Source organism: Corvus kubaryi, unplaced genomic scaffold (assembly GCF_017639235.1).
Source record: "Corvus kubaryi isolate FWS band 111438036 unplaced genomic scaffold, C.kubaryi_AGA036_p1.0 37353, whole genome shotgun sequence".
Classification (NCBI taxonomy): domain Eukaryota; kingdom Metazoa; phylum Chordata; class Aves; order Passeriformes; family Corvidae; genus Corvus; species Corvus kubaryi.
Window position 1 is genome coordinate 2,690,238 of NW_024581115.1, and position 16,876 is coordinate 2,707,113.

At 43.8% G+C, this 16,876-nt stretch overlaps 1 protein-coding gene across 3 annotated transcripts in view; it reads right to left on the reverse strand.

Annotated features, from left to right (window-relative positions):
• ABCC3 (ATP binding cassette subfamily C member 3) overlaps positions 1 to 16,617 on the reverse strand; it is a 46,774-nt gene extending 30,157 nt beyond the window's left edge. Inside the window, exons 1-5 of one of the 3 annotated variants that reach the window (XM_042032405.1) lie at positions 16,505 to 16,613; positions 4,229 to 4,405; positions 3,245 to 3,370; positions 2,222 to 2,359; positions 439 to 564 (exon numbers count right to left, since the gene is read on the reverse strand). In XM_042032405.1, coding sequence (XP_041888339.1) covers positions 439 to 564; positions 2,222 to 2,359; positions 3,245 to 3,370; positions 4,229 to 4,405; positions 16,505 to 16,534 — 597 coding nt within the window. In that variant the 5' untranslated portion in view covers positions 16,535 to 16,613. Of the gene's footprint in view, positions 1 to 438; positions 565 to 2,221; positions 2,360 to 3,244; positions 3,371 to 4,228; positions 4,406 to 16,504 lie in introns of all 3 variants that reach the window. The other 2 variants (XM_042032407.1, XM_042032406.1) reach the window with 2 other exon arrangements.
• Between the last annotated feature and the right edge of the window lie 259 nt (positions 16,618 to 16,876).

Consider the following 16,876-nt stretch of genomic DNA (forward strand, 5'->3'; position numbering starts at 1 on the left):
ATATCTTCTGTTATTAATGTTTTTCTATATCTATTCTCAACATGTATAGAACTCATTTATTAGGACAAACCTCATGGACTTTCACTAACTCAAGATGAATGTTAAGCAAGCAGACCACTATATCCTAAAAAAACCCTCTTGAAATAATTAATATTACACTTCAATGCTCATAAATGTAATTTACACTGCTGTGAAGCAGCAAGCAGGAGAGCTGCTTTCACCACACAGCTTCAAGCCATTTCTGATGGCACAGATAATGGAAAAAGACTCCAAACCCCAGTATTCCTCTCCATACCCAGTGTTTTGTAAGAGGGTTACTAAGTACTGCCATGTCCATGACAATCCAAAGCTGCTTTCAATAACAAGTACTCTCAGTGGAACTCTCAAAACACCATATAGTTTGTAAAATCCAAATAAAGCAAAGAGAAAAATACTTACAGCATCTTTATTAACAGGGGAAAAAAATGGAGGCTTCTCTTTAAAAAACGACAGTATCAACTCGATGATTATCAAAGCAAAGTAGATGTAAAATGTGGTAAACCTGAACCTTTCATTTACATGGCCCTAGAAGGAAAAGAAACACTGTAAATGATTGTTTTTACTGCACTTCCAAGCTCCCCAGTACTCTCTCTCTCCTTTTTCACAGTTTCTTTTGGCAATTCTTTTCTTCCTCTACAGTTGAATACTACAAAGAAGATCCTAGCAGGAATTATCTCACAAAAGTATGCTCGGACTCTGACAAGTGCCTAAGAACATGCTTATCTCCAAGCTTTTCATTAAATTATGTCAAGTTCAAAGTGCTTATACATCTTCACTGCATGCAGACACCCTCTGGAATCAGGACTACATAACATCCTTTTAAATTACCTCTGGGGATTCTTGCAAGATCACATCTTAAGCATAGGAATTGTCAACCCAGATCAGAGAACATCCTTTTACTTTAACATCTTATCACTGACAAGCAGTGAGTGTTAAATACCTTCAGAAGAAGCTGCAGGAAAACCACTGCATTGCATAATAAGAGTTCCATCTGCTCTGGAGATATTTCCTTTCCTAATCATGAGTCTGCAGTTTACCTAAAACTTCTTGCTGTGAGGGTATGTCCTTTATACAGCTCTTTCATGCCCTAATGTCATTCTGAACATTCTCATTGTTCACTTAAAATGTAAAAACCTTAAGTGCAAGAGAAGGAATATTTGGTTCTGGGCAGTCACAGGAGGAGAAGTGTTACCCAGACTTGTTCTAAGGCTCTGCACCCATAATTTCAAGATGATTATGTACTGAAACATTGATAGCCCAATATTTTTACTTATTAAAACTGCCTCTAAGTGGTGTTTGAAATGGTCTCACCAGATTGCAGCTATTATCTGACAAAGTTCTGCCCAGGCTCTCATTTAAGGTTTAATTCAATTGCCACTGGAATATTTATAACAGCCTGCTACAGGAAAATCCTTGCTAACAGGATAATGCTGCTAATATTACAAAGAAGCAAGAATAAAAACAAGGAATCACCAAACAGAATCAACACTGATTTCACTGAGGAGAAGCAATCACCTTAATGTTTTCCAAGCACTCTTTTTCTCTCCCAGCCTTTGATGATCTAATCACTGGAGCAATCTGCCTTGCCCTACTTAGTGAATTTGTTTCTGGGAAAAACTTAACAAGTTTCTTACTGTGGGAGAACCTGCTATGTTTTCAAACAGCAATCATAACAGCCCAGGTTTCTTTCCCTCCAACTTTCTGTTCTCTATTCCCAGCCCCAGTGGAGTCAGAACGCTGTCCTCAGCCCATCAGGCACTGACACCAGGAAGCCCATGGAGCTGCCTAATGTGGCCAAGCTGCCTAAGCAAAAAGGAACCATATATATTAAAATGTATCCTCTCTGATTACTACCCATCCACATTTAAGCAGGGGGGATGAGATTTAAAAAAAGACAGGAGTCTGTTCCCATATACACAGTGTTGGTATTGCTCTCTCATGTCTATCAGATTTCCAGTATAGCTCTGGGCTAAGCAAAATCTGCTTTTTGACACTGCCTGAGAAATCCAGTTCCCTTCTAGTTACGAAAGTCTGAGTCAAGGCAACAGAACCAAACTCCTTTTTCTCTCTGGCAAAACCTGGCTTCAGATCTGACTCCAGACTCGGGTGATTCATTCTTTTCACAGAGATGTGGATGGCTATATTTCCTGTTCTCCAAGTGCTAACAAAGATGGCTTGTTACCTGTGCTGTTGTAGTCATGATCTTTGACCGGAAAGGCCCCACTGCACAGAGCACAGACAAAAACCAGAAGATAATGAGCACTCCAGAGGACTGAATTCCTCTCAGCCTTTCGTACTGGATAAGCAGTGTAGCTAAGAGCTGTAAAAGTAAATACAGGAACACATGAACACAACCCCACCCCAGTACTCCCCCTCTTTGCACCCTCAGATGGCAGCTCCTAGAGCCACCATCGACTGGAAGGATACCAGAGCAGCAGGACCTCTCTGAAATGAGCCCCATCATGACTTCACAGAGGTCAATGGCAAAACCTCCATCATCTGAGAGCAGCAAATAACTGTGAAATAATTTGTTTTGCTGTTTTCAGAGCCTCATCTCCAGAATTCAATTTTTAAGCCTTTGCACGTAGGGCTAGGAACAATTAAATATTAGCTACATTTTAAACAAATGTAGGGACTGTCATTTCTCCAATCCAGATGGACCATCATGACTTGTCTAGAAAAAAAGACTAAAAAAAAAAAAAACTAACCAAGGGAATTAAAAAACTGAATGGGCAAATTTTACTGCTTTATTTTTCATACAACAGCCACAAGCCTGTTTGTCATCCTAGGCAAAGCCAACTTGTTTTGTTTAATGGAGGAACAGCCACCAGGTAATAGACACAGCTTTCCAAAGTCCGATACAGCACTGAACAATGCACAAGCCATGCTCCATCGTATCACTCTTTTGGCAAAGTCCTATTCAAATTCTCTCCAGAACTGGATCACAAGCCTGGAGAGATAGGTGAAAGCAGGCTGGAAGGCAGCATTATAAATACTTTAATTTACACAGCTGAAAATCTACTTGAGAGAGAGATTTGTGACTCTGGCCTTTTTGGTAGCAAAATTTGCTTCAGTAATACAAATACTAATAATACAGTTAAAAGAAGTCCAGATAAGGCAATGAATGCAAAGGGGCTCTTCATCCTTCATCTGTCTAAAAGAAAGTTATTCATACTGGTCATAGTGAACAGAAACAGCTACAAACCACGGTGATGCCAACGACCAGTGGAGTTACAAAATAGACTGGTGGAGGGGTTCTGTTTTGCAGGAGCTCATGGAAGGAGTAGAAGAGATCTGCCCAGCTCACACACCACAGCAGGACACCAAACAGCTGAGAGGAGGCAAACAGAAACAGCATTTGGTAAACTCCTCTCCAGGGGCGGTCAGAGAGCTAAAAAAAGCCCATTCTGATTCACAGATTCCCAGCAAAACAAAGCTGTGTAAACACAATCACAGCACTGATCAGCTGCAGTCTGATGAACTGTCCCACTGCACTCAAACCAAGCATCTCATCTCAACTGCTTTCTGAGGGATTCTGCAATCACAACCAGTAAAAAGACTAACGTATTTTGCCTGGATTTTCCCCCCTACTTAGTTTTGATTGGAAACACAGGCAGCACCCAGAGTAAAGGCAGACATGCCCTGAAGCAGAAGCCTGGTATTTTTCTCCAGGAATAACCTGAGTTATTTAATGGCCTATGGAAAGTGACTTCTTTGCTTTTCTTAGACCCAGCCACTTACAGACCTGAAGGGCTGCTGACACCAGGAACCTTTTAAGCACAAGGTGCAGATGAAATCACGTTGCTATTGCATGGGGAGAGAAGCTTGAAAAAACCCTTCTCAAGCTTACTTTCACAAAGAGGTAAAATTCCCACTAGATCTACCTTAAGGTCTTTGGTTTGCAGCTTTCAGTGGTTTAAACCTTAAGTAAGGCTGAAGCAGTGCAGTTTTGGCTCACAAAGGGGGATTGCTCATGGCAGAGCAATCAATTCTTCTCTCTACCCAGAAAGGTGGGCTCCCAGGATGGATTTCCTCCCTCAGATATCTGTATGCACACTGTTTGTTCCTATGAGCAAGCTCTTCAATACGATAAATCGGAGGGAAACTTGTTTAAACCCTACTTCCTTGGATGCTGAGCTAATAAAAATGAACTCTACATGGCTCATGGGGCTCTGCAAAGAGCTCTCACCGTCTTGAACCTGCTCAGCACAGACAGCACGATGTACCCTCGTTTGTTGCGCTTCAGGTAGAGAAGGTAAAAGGGTAAAGCACTCCACAGGTAAATGCTGGGGATCCACGCCAGGATGGTGTTCTGGAAACATGGTGTTAGGTCTGGGTTATCCGTGTGTATTGTAAGGTTTGAATCCTGGAAGGGGGACGAGACACATTCATTAACAGAGAGGCAGAAGCGCTGCCAACTGGAACATCTGCTTGAATGAAGTTGTATTCAGATCCTGATGGAGTTAGCACACGGCCTGAGTAAGAGCTTTCCCAAAATACTTACCCCAAGCACTTGTGGTTAATCTGCTATAGTGAAAGGGCTAAGTACAGCTGTAAATACTGGGCAAAACCTAAAAGAAAAAGATTTGTGCCCTCCTGTATTTCAGAGCTGGACATGCATTCTGTAGCAGACAAACCCCTTGTGTTTCTGCCTTTGCTGAGGCTTAGTTACAGGTACTGATAACACCATGTTCCTCAGGCATTCCCAGCCTGGAGTGCCTCTGCTAAACAAAGCTCCTGAGGAAAAATCCTCCACTTCAAAACTCATCCAGCAAGAATGTCCAGCACTGGAGAAAATGATCAGATTTAGACCAACCTTATGCTGACCTGGGAAAATCCCCTCCACTTATGACTAACACTTTGTCCTTCTTACTTATATGCTTCCAACTTTAATTACTTCCCTATTGTAAACCAAGGCAAAAGAAATGTACTGAACATGCAGGCAGGAATCAGATTTTCTTGGAAACATTTCAAGGAATGCTTTCCAGCTGTAACCCTGGACACCACAAACCACATATGCACTTGTACCTAAAGATTTCAATGCACCACATGCAAACACAGTTCCACAAGCTCAGACTAAAACAGAACTTTCAGTATGGTAAAGGGGAACTTGGTTTTAATCAAACCTCCTGGAAATTCACAACTTGGATTTTACCATCTGATGCGTCATCTTAAGTGTGGTAGATAAAAACTTGCGGGGAATGTAAAATGACTTTGTTGTACTGTCATTAACAAGATGATGATAAAACTAAGATACCCCTGGTTCAAATATACTTTATCTCTAGATAAAGAACAATTTACTTAATTATTTTTGGGTCTGAGCTCTCAGCAGAAGGGTTTCAGTTACATTGAGCCACTTCTCATCCCTACTAAGTGACAGACTACTCTGAAAATCAATTCCTCAAAGTATTTCCAGTCCTTCTTGTGTTTACCAACACAAAAGAGACTGAATGTTGATTTTAGGAGAACTGAAGAGCCACAATCTGCAGAGAATCTTTCCATTTCAGTGATGATCCATCAGAAGACACATGCATCACTGAACCTGTCCACAAACACAGGAATGAGCTCGTTAAGTGTAACGAGGCTACAAAGCCTTAGCTGGGTGCAGGATGGTTTGGCTGAACTGTGACACATTTGTCACTCGGTGCTTCAGCTTTGGCAGCGGTGCAGGTTGGCACAAATCCACCAGCTCCACATCGGAACTGCGCCCTTTGCGCAGCTGGTGCCTCTCTAGCCAAGAAATGGCTTTTTTTGGAGGCACTCAGGCACCCAGCATGGGCCAGCAGAATAAAAACAGCCCCAATTACCTCAACAGGTCTGTCCAGACCTCGGGCAAGCGTCAGCCACAAATCAACAACACAGGGGCAATTACACAGCAATTCAAACACAAGATCAAAACCAAACCAAACTCCAGCCCCACATTTCTTCCAGCGAGCAGGTCTCTGGCACCAGAATGGATGATAACATTCAAAAAGCACCCATTTTTTGGCTCATCATCAAAAGATTTCAGCATCTCTAACATAATAAGCTCCTCTAGCAGCTACCCTGCCTGGGGCAGGAGATGTCCTGTAGAAGTTTGAAGCTCCTTAGTTCCCAAGTAGGAGCTTATCTACTCTCATTTATTCAACAAAATACTAATTTCCTCTTTAAATTACATGTGGTTTAGCAATGTCTTGAGCATGTTTGCAATTGTGTTCCTTTTGCTTGTTGGAAAAAATCCTGGAAAAGGAAAGCAGAAGAAGAATAGCAATAACTGAAGCACAGAATAAAACAAAGACTCTGTTTAAGGGAAAAGTTATTGAGGGGAACCCCCCAGCCCCCCCACCTCCAGTTTTTAATTTAAACCTTTCCTATAAGACCAAAATGTCCAGGAATAGCTTTCTGTCTGACAGCAACCTAGAAACTGCCCCAGAAGTCCATTCACTTCTGAACTGAACACAAGCTGCCTATTGTATCCAAGACACAGACTGCAGGGCTGCCAAGCCATTGGAAGGTTTTCATTTACTCTTATTTAAACAAGGCAAAGGGTTTGCATTTCTGAACGTAAAAATGCAGCTGGCCAGAAAACAAAAATTCTGTCCTAAAAAAAAAAAAGTAAGATTTTGAGATTCAGTAGAATTATCCATGAGAATAAAAGTGGAACCTTTCCAAAATTATGTGAAACTACAGAAGCAGCACCCACGTGATGGCCAACAAGAGCCTACTACTTCCATGGCACATGGGAACAGGGATGTGGGCTGAAGGAGAAACCTATGGCCAAGGTAACAGGACTGACTACTGGCTTCTTGGTGATGTTTTTCCAGGTCCAATTCCAATCTGGAAGAGATAAATAAGCTTTCCTGGAAGAGATGTTTCTATAAGGATCTGCTTCTGCTCTGAGAGCAGACTGTTCCCATCCTGAATAGAAGAGGGGTCCCTGTTAGAAGACAGAGTGCCCAAAACACTTAAGTAGTTGAATTCCATACAAATAACTTGTTCTCCCTGAGGCCAGGCTGGAGTGCATTAATGTTGCTATGTGTCCTGGGATAGAGTTCTTAAGTATTTATTTTTCTAAATACACTTCTATTTATTTTCTCCCTAGTAGCTGATACAGTGCTCTGTCTCTCTCTTTTTTGTTGTCTCTCTTTGCATTACAATTATATTATTATTATAATTATATTTTATTTCAATTATTAAACTGTTCTTGTCTCAACCCATGGAATTTACCTTTTTTCCACATCTTCTCCCATCCCAGCAGGGAAGTGGAAGGGATTAGTGAGCAGCTGCTGGCTGGGGTTAAAACATATATGATGGTATGTGCCACGCAGCAGGGACTCTACAATGCATTATTATTATTACTTTTCAATCAGGGAGTCTGCAAGTTGGGTTTCTTACCATGCAGAATCAGTCTTCACGGAGCTGGAAGTTCCACTTTATGGCTTTATAAATCACCACACTGACAGTGTGTATTCCAACATCCACTCCAACCCTAAACAACTCATTTGGAGTCAGAATATGACACAAAGGCTCAATACAATCTCTCCTGACCAAGCCAACTTTGTTACCTGTTGCTACATACCCTTCAGTGCAGCAGTAAAGTTACAGAACTCCACCCTGGAGAACAAATACAAGAAGCAACAGCTGGAGGGACACATCAGCTCTTGGCCTCCTGTCTTTAAGGCTCCTGCTTCAATCTGGCTTTGCCTTTCTGAACTCTGTCCTGAGAAACGGAGCAAATTGAAATGTTTCTTGAGTCCTGTTCTGGTTGAGGATGAAAATACCCACCTTGGACTGTCTGGGCATAAAGATTTTCTTTGGACTTGCTGCTGAAAGAGACCTAACACACTGATGTTGGGGAGCACCCCTGTTCCTTGGCTTGTGGCTCTGTGCTCTCCTGAGAGCTACTCACCTTCCCCTGGACATCACAGCTCTGCCCTTCAGTGACAGCCCCCTGAAAAACACTCTGCAGGCAGCTCTGTGACCCAGGGCTGTGGTGACCCATCAACAGGCATCTCACAAGGGGAAGCACTCAGCAGCAAATGTTGGGAAACACAACTTTCTCCACAAAACTCATCCCAGAGAAACCACAAGAGCCAGCATGCCCATCCCAGCCAGCATTGCTGCCACCCCACTTACCCACAAGCAAGTGTTGAGGACAATAAGCTGTGACCTATTACTAATCCAGACTCCTCCGTGCTCTGTGGCTTCTCCTGACTGCCAAATGCAGCAGCATTCCCTTGGATGCAGGATCCTTGGATGCTGGAGGCTCTGCTGGTGAGATGGAGCACTGCAGAAATCACCAGCCCGCTATACTGAACTCCCTGGGCACACGATTTACTTAATCCTCTAGTACTAAAATACAATGCAAACAGCCATGGGAAGAGATTAGAAATGCTTGTTACAGCTTCACAGCAGAAAAGGGGTCTCTTGGAGTCTAAAACTTACAAGTTAGTGGGGTTTTCTACTGATCAGTTAAGGGTATCATTGACAGGGGCCCTAGCCACAGCTTTCACTCACACCCATCACGCCAGTCTGTCTTTGGATAAACACAATTCTTGCATTAAGGGCCATCTGCACAGCAGGACTTGCATTTAAATGACCAGGTTTAAATACATGATCTTCAATTAAGGGAAGGTATTCAACAGGGGAAGCTCTGAGCAGCATTAAACCTGCTCTAACACTTAGTACTTTCTATTATGTTCTCCCCTCTGGAAAAGAATGTTGCTATTGAAAAAGCCATCCTTAAAACTGATAATGCCTTTAAAAGAAATAGAAGTTCAGTGCCACGTATCTTGGGCTTCCTGCACATCATCCATTACAGCATTCAAAGAACAAACAGAAAGCCTAAACCTAGGCTGCAAAACAGGGACAGGGAAATTCCTGTCTGTCTGTTTCCCAAAATCCCCAGATGACATTATGGAGCCTGCTGAAAAAGACCAGCTGGAGTTTTGGTCTTGAGTTTAAGCCTAAATCAACTCCTACTCCACTACAGAAGCTTAAAATAAGGGTGCCTCACACTGGCTTTACCCAGCAGTAAAAATAATTGCTGATGCTGCAGTAATGTTCCTCAAACAGCAACAGAGAGCATCCCAACCCTAGAAAAGACTTACAGCATCTCTGCAGTGTCAAGCAGTTCTCTCCCTTAAAAGGATAACATTAATACACGCTTCTCTCTGAATTTCTACAGCTGCAGAAGAATGGTGAAAAGCACAGGAAACACAAACCCAACCTTTATCTGCTGGAAGGTGAAGGCCATTGGGCTGACGTCATTCACACCCTACCCAAGGCTAACACACACCCTATCAGTGATTCCGTGTCAGTTATCACTGGTTTGCATGTTATGTAAGATTAACAGTTACACTGGAAAGCTGGCCAGGAAGGCACACATCCAGTATGGAAGATAGGGAAGTGAATCAACATGGTACATAAACATGGCAATGGTTTTCTCGTGTAGAACAAATTGCTAGTGGGAATGGAAATGCAAAGCAGACTTTTCCTGCCCTTCTTTAGCCCTTAGGTCTGGTCAATACCCTGCCAGGGAGTTTCACTTGCACAGCCTGGGAAAAAAAAATAAATAAAAGGAAAAAAGTCTAAAGGAAAGGAAAGAAATAAAAAGGATCTTTCTCTTGGCTCTACCACACTGCCTCCTCCCAGGAATGAGAGTGGCTCTGAACTGCAACACTAAAAACTACCGAGGCTCAGTCTTAGCTACAGCACAGGCTTTACCTCAGCCTCTCCATGTCTCACCTCCCATTCCTACTTGTTGTCCATCTCCTCTGCTTGGTCCCTGTCAATAAACTCTTTGGGAGCAACTCTAATTGTCCTTTTAGAGCATAAATACCAGCAAGCACAGCTCCAGGCCTCCAGAAGAGCACCAGTTTCAAACGGGCTTTTCAGAGCACCATCACCCATTTACATTTCCAAAGGAACAGTGTCACCCTTACAGAAAGAGCTGGATGCTTCATTAAACCCCAGTGGCTGCTGCACCACTCAATTCTTCCTCATGTTTACAGAGCAACCTTTCCCCCACCTGGAAAGGGCAAGCAGAAACAACATTCTTCACTGCAGCAACACTGCTCAGAAAGAAGGCGGGGTTAAGGGACATAAGCATCTACAGTTCTGCATGAACCACACAGTTAATAACCAGAAATGGTGTTTTTCTGTTTTACAAAGCACACTGCACCAGTTCTCTACATAAGTGAAGGACACTGGGCAGGATGCTGAACTTTCTTTCCCAGCAGCAAAAGGATCTTTAGTGGCTTATTTTATGGGATGAAATAGGCGTGGCACAAGACCAGAGCCTATTGAATTATTTTATGATCGTGGAGTAACGTGTCAGAGGTTTTTGCTCGAGCTGAAGTTTCATGATACAAATGCTACCAACCATGCCTTGCACTTGAGAACTGCAACTAGATATCAGTACTAGACAGTAATTTCCTTTTTTATTCTCCTCTTAGGTTTTGAGTTTTAAGATGAAAAGTTCAGAGCTTCTTTGCTGTCAGATACAAAAATAAGACAGGATGAAAAAAAGGCAGATTCATATCCCCACAGCCACAGGAGCCCAGGTAATGGAGCTTTCAGAAAAGCACCTGTAGCCTCAGGGAGATAGTGAAGGAGACCACACACTATATATGGATCTAAGACAACATACACCTAAAGTAAAAGTAAAATCCATCTACTTCAGTTGTTTCAGTTATGCTCAGTCCTCTTGCTTGGACAGAGGGACATTTTTGACTTGTGGAGGAGAGGGCATGGTGCAAACATACAAGTAAAAATGCTCAAGAATCAAAAGCAGCATTGACAAGAAAATAAAACAGGATTGTTCCTACACAAGGAAGTTCCCAACTGTCTTGTAAAATTGACCAAAGCTATGCACTGTTGGGGAGAAAACTTCCTGTTAATGGCATCACTGAAGGCTTTTCCTATGGTCTTGTGCAAGCACCAATAAAAGAGTGGGGTGCCCTGTTGCAGACCAGTGTGATAATGGCTGTGGGGGGGAATATCCTTGATTTAAGCCATCCCATCTCCTTTCAGTTAAAGGAATTGGGTTAATTCAAGGATCATCACAAATGTAACTCAATTAAAGAGATAGGAACAGCTCAAACGGCTGCGAATGAGACAGTCCCACTGTAGCTCCATTTTAAGCCAGCCCATCCAGTTGGGCTGCTGTATACTAAAAATAAAAAGGACTGTCACAAAAAAATTGCCATCAGTCCTGCTCTGAGAGCAGTTGGAGGATATTCTGGAATAAAAATCATTCTAATGGGAGGAAGAGGAGAGAATTTTTCTTTTAATCGCACAAATGTCAAACGCATTATCAGAAAGCTTCAGAAAGAAAAAAGACATTATTATTTCTGAAACAACTCCCATGAAACAGTTTCTCTTCTCCATCTCCTTTATTCTGTTCTAATTCAGGGCTTTATGACACTGGCACATGACATTCCTGTAAATGACCTAAATTTTACTGCATTGACTTCACCACTCACACTGCCACAAGATTAGCACAGGGACAAGGTGCCAGCTCACACACGCCCAGCATGGAATCAGGGCTGTTGGTTGTACAAAAGCATGGGCACATTCCTGGGAATATCTCTGGCTGCTGGCCATTCTGCTCTCCTCCAGCTCAGCCAAGGAACTTGCAACTGGATAATGGCCCATCACAGCCACGGTGGGATCAGGAGACAAATCGAGCATGAGCTTACTGGGAAAAATCAAAGATATCATTTAATAGGTTTTTCAAAAGAATTTTTTTTAAATTAAATTTTAAACACTAATAGTCTCCTTATTTTAATACATTACAAATTTGCACATGTTGAAAGGATTATCTCTCCCGTGACACAGCAATTTGCCTACCAAGTAGGTGAAGCCCATCTCAAAACGCTTTATATTCCTAAGCACAGCGATTAAATTTTAGCTTCATTTTAAGGAACTTCTCATGTGACTTGGATTTAGTTCCAGTATAATTTCTTTTCAGGAGGCAAACTTTATAGCATTCCAAAGTCCCAGACACCACAGCTACCAGCTGTGTCACACAAGCTAAAATGGCCCAGGGAGGAACAGTTGTGTTGAAAGCTGAAGAGTTTCATTAATTGACACCATCACTAAAGGACTCACTTCCTACTAGCAGCTTTCACTGGTATCAAGTTTTGCTCACAGCTCTCAAATCCAGACTTTGTCTTTCCCAAAGGCTGCCAAATCCAGGCTATTTGACTATACAGTCTTGCCATTTACACACAGATGAATGGTATCAGACCCTGGCTAATACTCCAAATCCAATGCTAAGTATTTATATTTATACTGCTCCTGACATTGAGGATCTGTGGCCCAAATCCATCAGCAACAGCTTCCATTCAATTCATGTCAAGAATCTGAAAATCTTGGAGAATTTGAGCTTGAGTACTTAATTGCTTTTAAGTTCAGGATGTTGCCAACCCACCTACCCTTTGAGAGCACATAACTTCACAGATTTGATGTCTGAAGGGACTGTTACAGTCACCTAGTTTGATCTCCCACGTAATATGAGAAAGAACAGAGGTACCTGATGCAGTTATTTGTGAAGAGATTTATAGGAGTGGGACTCAGCTGAAGTTGGACACAGTTAACAAAGATTATGTGGAGATCTGCATCATGTTTAAATATCTAGAAACACTGAACATTCTGTGTTTAGCACAGGGTGGCAGAAGGGGAAGCTAAAATATAAACAACAGCCAGTCTGGACCATACCACCCCACTGCAGGATCCTTCCTTGGCAGTGATCTCCTACCACCTTCTGCTTCACTCATCCTCTGCTGGCACTGATTTAGCTGAAAATAATGGAATTGTTAAAATTGAATGTTTTATTATTAAACCACATAAGTTGTGGAGGGGTTTAAATAGACTTTGTACACATGCTACAAGCGGTACACTATTCGTCATCTTCCTTGGAAGAAATATTTCTGCCTTACTACAGCTATCCTGAGTCACTTCAACTACAAGAAATTTAAGCATGATACAGCAAAAGAGGAAGTTATGCAGACGGGAAACTTGTGGCACTTTGAACCAGCAGAGCAGGAGAATGCATTTCCAGAGAGCAGCGTGACTTTTAGTCCAAATCTACCAAAATTTGACAGAATGACTCAAGGTGAAGGAATACCCATAAACCTAAAGGTTAAAGGGGTGCTTTGTACGGGACTATCACCAAGCCAAGACTGAGGTATTGTTTACTCTTGAGAGTTGCTGCAACTTCCTGCTGGATTACTCAAGAGCCTCTGGATGAAGAAGGAGCCAGCACTCCACGTGGGATGGGGAAAAAACAAGACCTCTATCAGGATACCAAGACACAGGGCGGGCAAGGAAACCGAGCTGTCAGCTGAGCAGGATCAAAAGGAACTGAGAAATTGTGGCCTCCCCTTTGAAATGTTCTATCACTTGTTCTCTCATTCCCCATTTATGCTGCTAAAAAAACCACACTACCCAAAACAGAAGCTGCTGGTTAAGCCCAGGCACTGTGCCTGTCTGCAGACCAAGGCATTTATTTGCCCCTCATCCCAACATTACCCAACAGCAGTGCTGAGCACCCAGTGTTTTAATCTCACAGCAGCCCCTGAGCCATTTCTTACTCAGAGAGGTTGAGCTGCAGAAAGACAAGGTCTCTCTCCACTGGAACAGAATTTGGTTTTTCCCAAGTTTGTGCTCTTTAATCACTAGGCTGAAACACTTGTGCAGCAAACATTCCCCAGGAGATCACTTTGCTCTGGACTCAGAGGCCACTCACGTTTTACTACAGTGGAGAACACAAGCAACAAAAAAGTGATAATTCACCAGTATCTGCTTCTCTAAACAGAGACTGTGGGCCACGTTAATTGGCACACCTATTTAGCACTCATACTATCACACAGCAAATATGTGACACAATAAATAGGAGATCATTATGGGCACTGGTGAAGAACACACCTAAGGCCTGCCTTGTGTGGGCCTGTGCTGTCACATTCATCTCCTCCCCAAAGGCATTCAGCACTGCTAGGAGATACTAACAGCTGAAGAAGACAGTACGATTCCAAGTGTTCAGATGAAGAGATTGTTCATACTGCGTTATGAAAACATAATATTCTGGTTGTTCCTCTTTTATGTATAAATAACCTACATTTGCATTGGCAATTTGCTGATTCCACGTTCAACAGGTAAAGCAGTAGCTGGAAGCCAAAAGCTTTTACAGATTTCTAATGGGATCTACAGTGTTCCCTTTCATTTCTTATTTCTGAAATGGGTTGAATGGGAAATTATTTTGCCTCTTCAAAAAAACCACAAAAAATGCAACCAGCAAAATTTCCACCAAATTTCCCCACCCTGAATCAGAGTGAGGAGTTGAAACCTTAAAACTTTTGATAAGTCAAAAAAATCCAAGATAAATAAATTATCTGTTAAAGTTTATATATTTCAAGATAAACATTTTCATGAGCTAATTCTGAACTATTTTGGTTTTTTTCTGATTCCCTTTTAACAGAAGAGTATTGTAGTTGATTTAAACTCCAAAACAAAGAGCTGTTTAAATTGGACAGTATGTTTCCTTTCACTCTAAACAGTTTTAAAACTGACACCAATATGACATTCAGCTTCTAAAAATATCTAGATTTTGACAAAAAATGGGGAGTCTAAGTTCATCAGCTAATGAAAAAGTGAACATTAATATTGGTTCACATTTGATCGAGTTCTTGTTCTGAACTGCAAAGCTAGATGTCATTCATTAGTTTGGTGCACAGGCTGGGAACTGCCTTTCACCTGGTTCTCCCTTCTTCAAATGCAGCAAGAGAAACCCCAACTTTTGTGGGAAGATTTCAAACAGAAGCATCTACCTACATTTTCTTATGGAACAACACATTTGCAGAGCAAATAATTTCAAGGTGACTGTCATCTACCTGGTCATCACTTAAAATATCCCATAAAATCAGTGCACCGAGTACACTCCTGCTGACAAAAAATATTGCCAAAAATAGGGTGATCACTGAGTTCAACCTGCTGGTCACGGAATCACAGTGTTACATTTCACAGAGTTGTTGAGTACCATTATTTAAAACAATTAAACAGATGCAAAGTTTTTTCTGACCCTAAGCAACTGTGGAAGAAAGAAAACAGGTCCACAGAGAGCAGACACCACAGAGAGCAGCACAGAGAGCAGCACGCTGGTGCTGGAGTATAACACTACAGCATAAAGTACATAATGATGCACTTACTTCATACTTCAAACCAGGAAAACCGTCTGGATATTTACATTAACGTATCAATAAACTGCTACAAGAGTTGTTGCACTACCAGCCTTCCTTGAGAAGCTAAGACCTGTTTCTGGAGGCAGCCAATAGACCAGGGCCCGATGTCGATCTGTTCGTGCTTGCTCCTGTCCTACAAGTGTTTATGGTAGAAATAATACACAAAAATACTTGTTTGAGCAAGCTTATCTTCCAGCTGCTGTGGCAGAGAGAGTGCAGAGTGCTTGGAAATGAAATACAAACAAAGAAATGTAACCAAGGGGCTTGGGAGCCAAACTCCTCTTTTAAATAGTAATATTGGGAGAGATATTGAAAGATAATTGGTTATCTGAGGATGGAACTCAGCATAAAGTGCTCGGTGCCAACTGCTTGTGCTGTCCTGTAGCAGCTTTCCAGGAGTGATGCAACTTCAGACATTCCTTTTCATCCCGGCTCCTCATTTGAAAAAAAATCCCCTTTGAGCTAAAGCAGCGTAAAAGAAAGGGACACACAAAAACTGAGTCATTGGGGGGGCAGTTCCAGATTGACCATAGGTGCTCATATCCCCATGGCTTCGCATGGTCTGAGTGCCTGCCTACCCAGCAGAGAGGCAAACAGCACGCTGTACCTTGGGGGAACCCAGCAGCAGCATTTACACACTCTCACCATCGGAGCAGACCGCGGCAGCAATTTCCAAACTTTTGTGCTTACAAACCCAGTGCCCGGTGCGATCAGCTTTCCCAAAGGGCTGAGGGCTCCAAGTCCTAACAGAAGTCACCGCAATCCTTGCGGCTGGTGACTACCCCCGGCTGCCACGAACCCATCCCTCTTTTAGCAGTAACAAAGCACTGAACGGGGAACACTGTGCCAGCCATGGGAGTGACTCCGAAGAGCAGAACACGCGCTAAAACAGAAAGGAACGGCCTCGGGTTCATCAGTGTGAGGTCCAGAGGCGGACTGTGCTGGGAGAGCTGCATCCCCCGCGGGATGCTCTGTGGGGGCGGTCTTGGCTCTGGTGTGGAGATGCTGAAGGGCGAAGAGAGCGGCCCTTCTGCTGCTCTGCCCGAGCGGAGGCACCGCACCGCCGGCTCTGGGACGGCCCCGCGACCGAGGGACGGTGCCGCCCAGCCCCTCGGCAGCCGCAGGACCGGGCTGCCCGTGCCCGCTGCGGCCCGGCCCGGCCGACACACGGGAAGCCCCGGGCGGAGCGGGCACGGCGCTGCCCCGGCCCCTCCGCGGGGCGGGACGGGGAGGGAGAAGCTTACCCAGAAGCGGGACCCGCAGAAAGCCTCCATGGCGGCGGCAAGGGCGCAGAGCTCCGGCCGGCGCACCCCGGGCACCGGGCGGGGGCAGGAGCCGGTTCCTTCCCCGCTGGGCGGGCCGGGGGCGGGGGCGGCGGGGCCGGCGCGCCCCGTCCCACCCTCCCCGCAGGCGGCGGGAGGAGCCCGCACCGCCCCTGCCCACGCCCCTCGGGCCGGGGGAGCCCGACAGACGGGCCAAGGTCTGCCCTGGGCGGTGGCGGGGCTCGCTCTGAGGCGGGGCTGGCTTTCATCTGCTCCTGAGCCCGGGCACCTCACGCCGTGGGTGACATTCCGGGCCCCCAGCTCAGCGTGACCTGCTGAGACAGCCGCACCCCT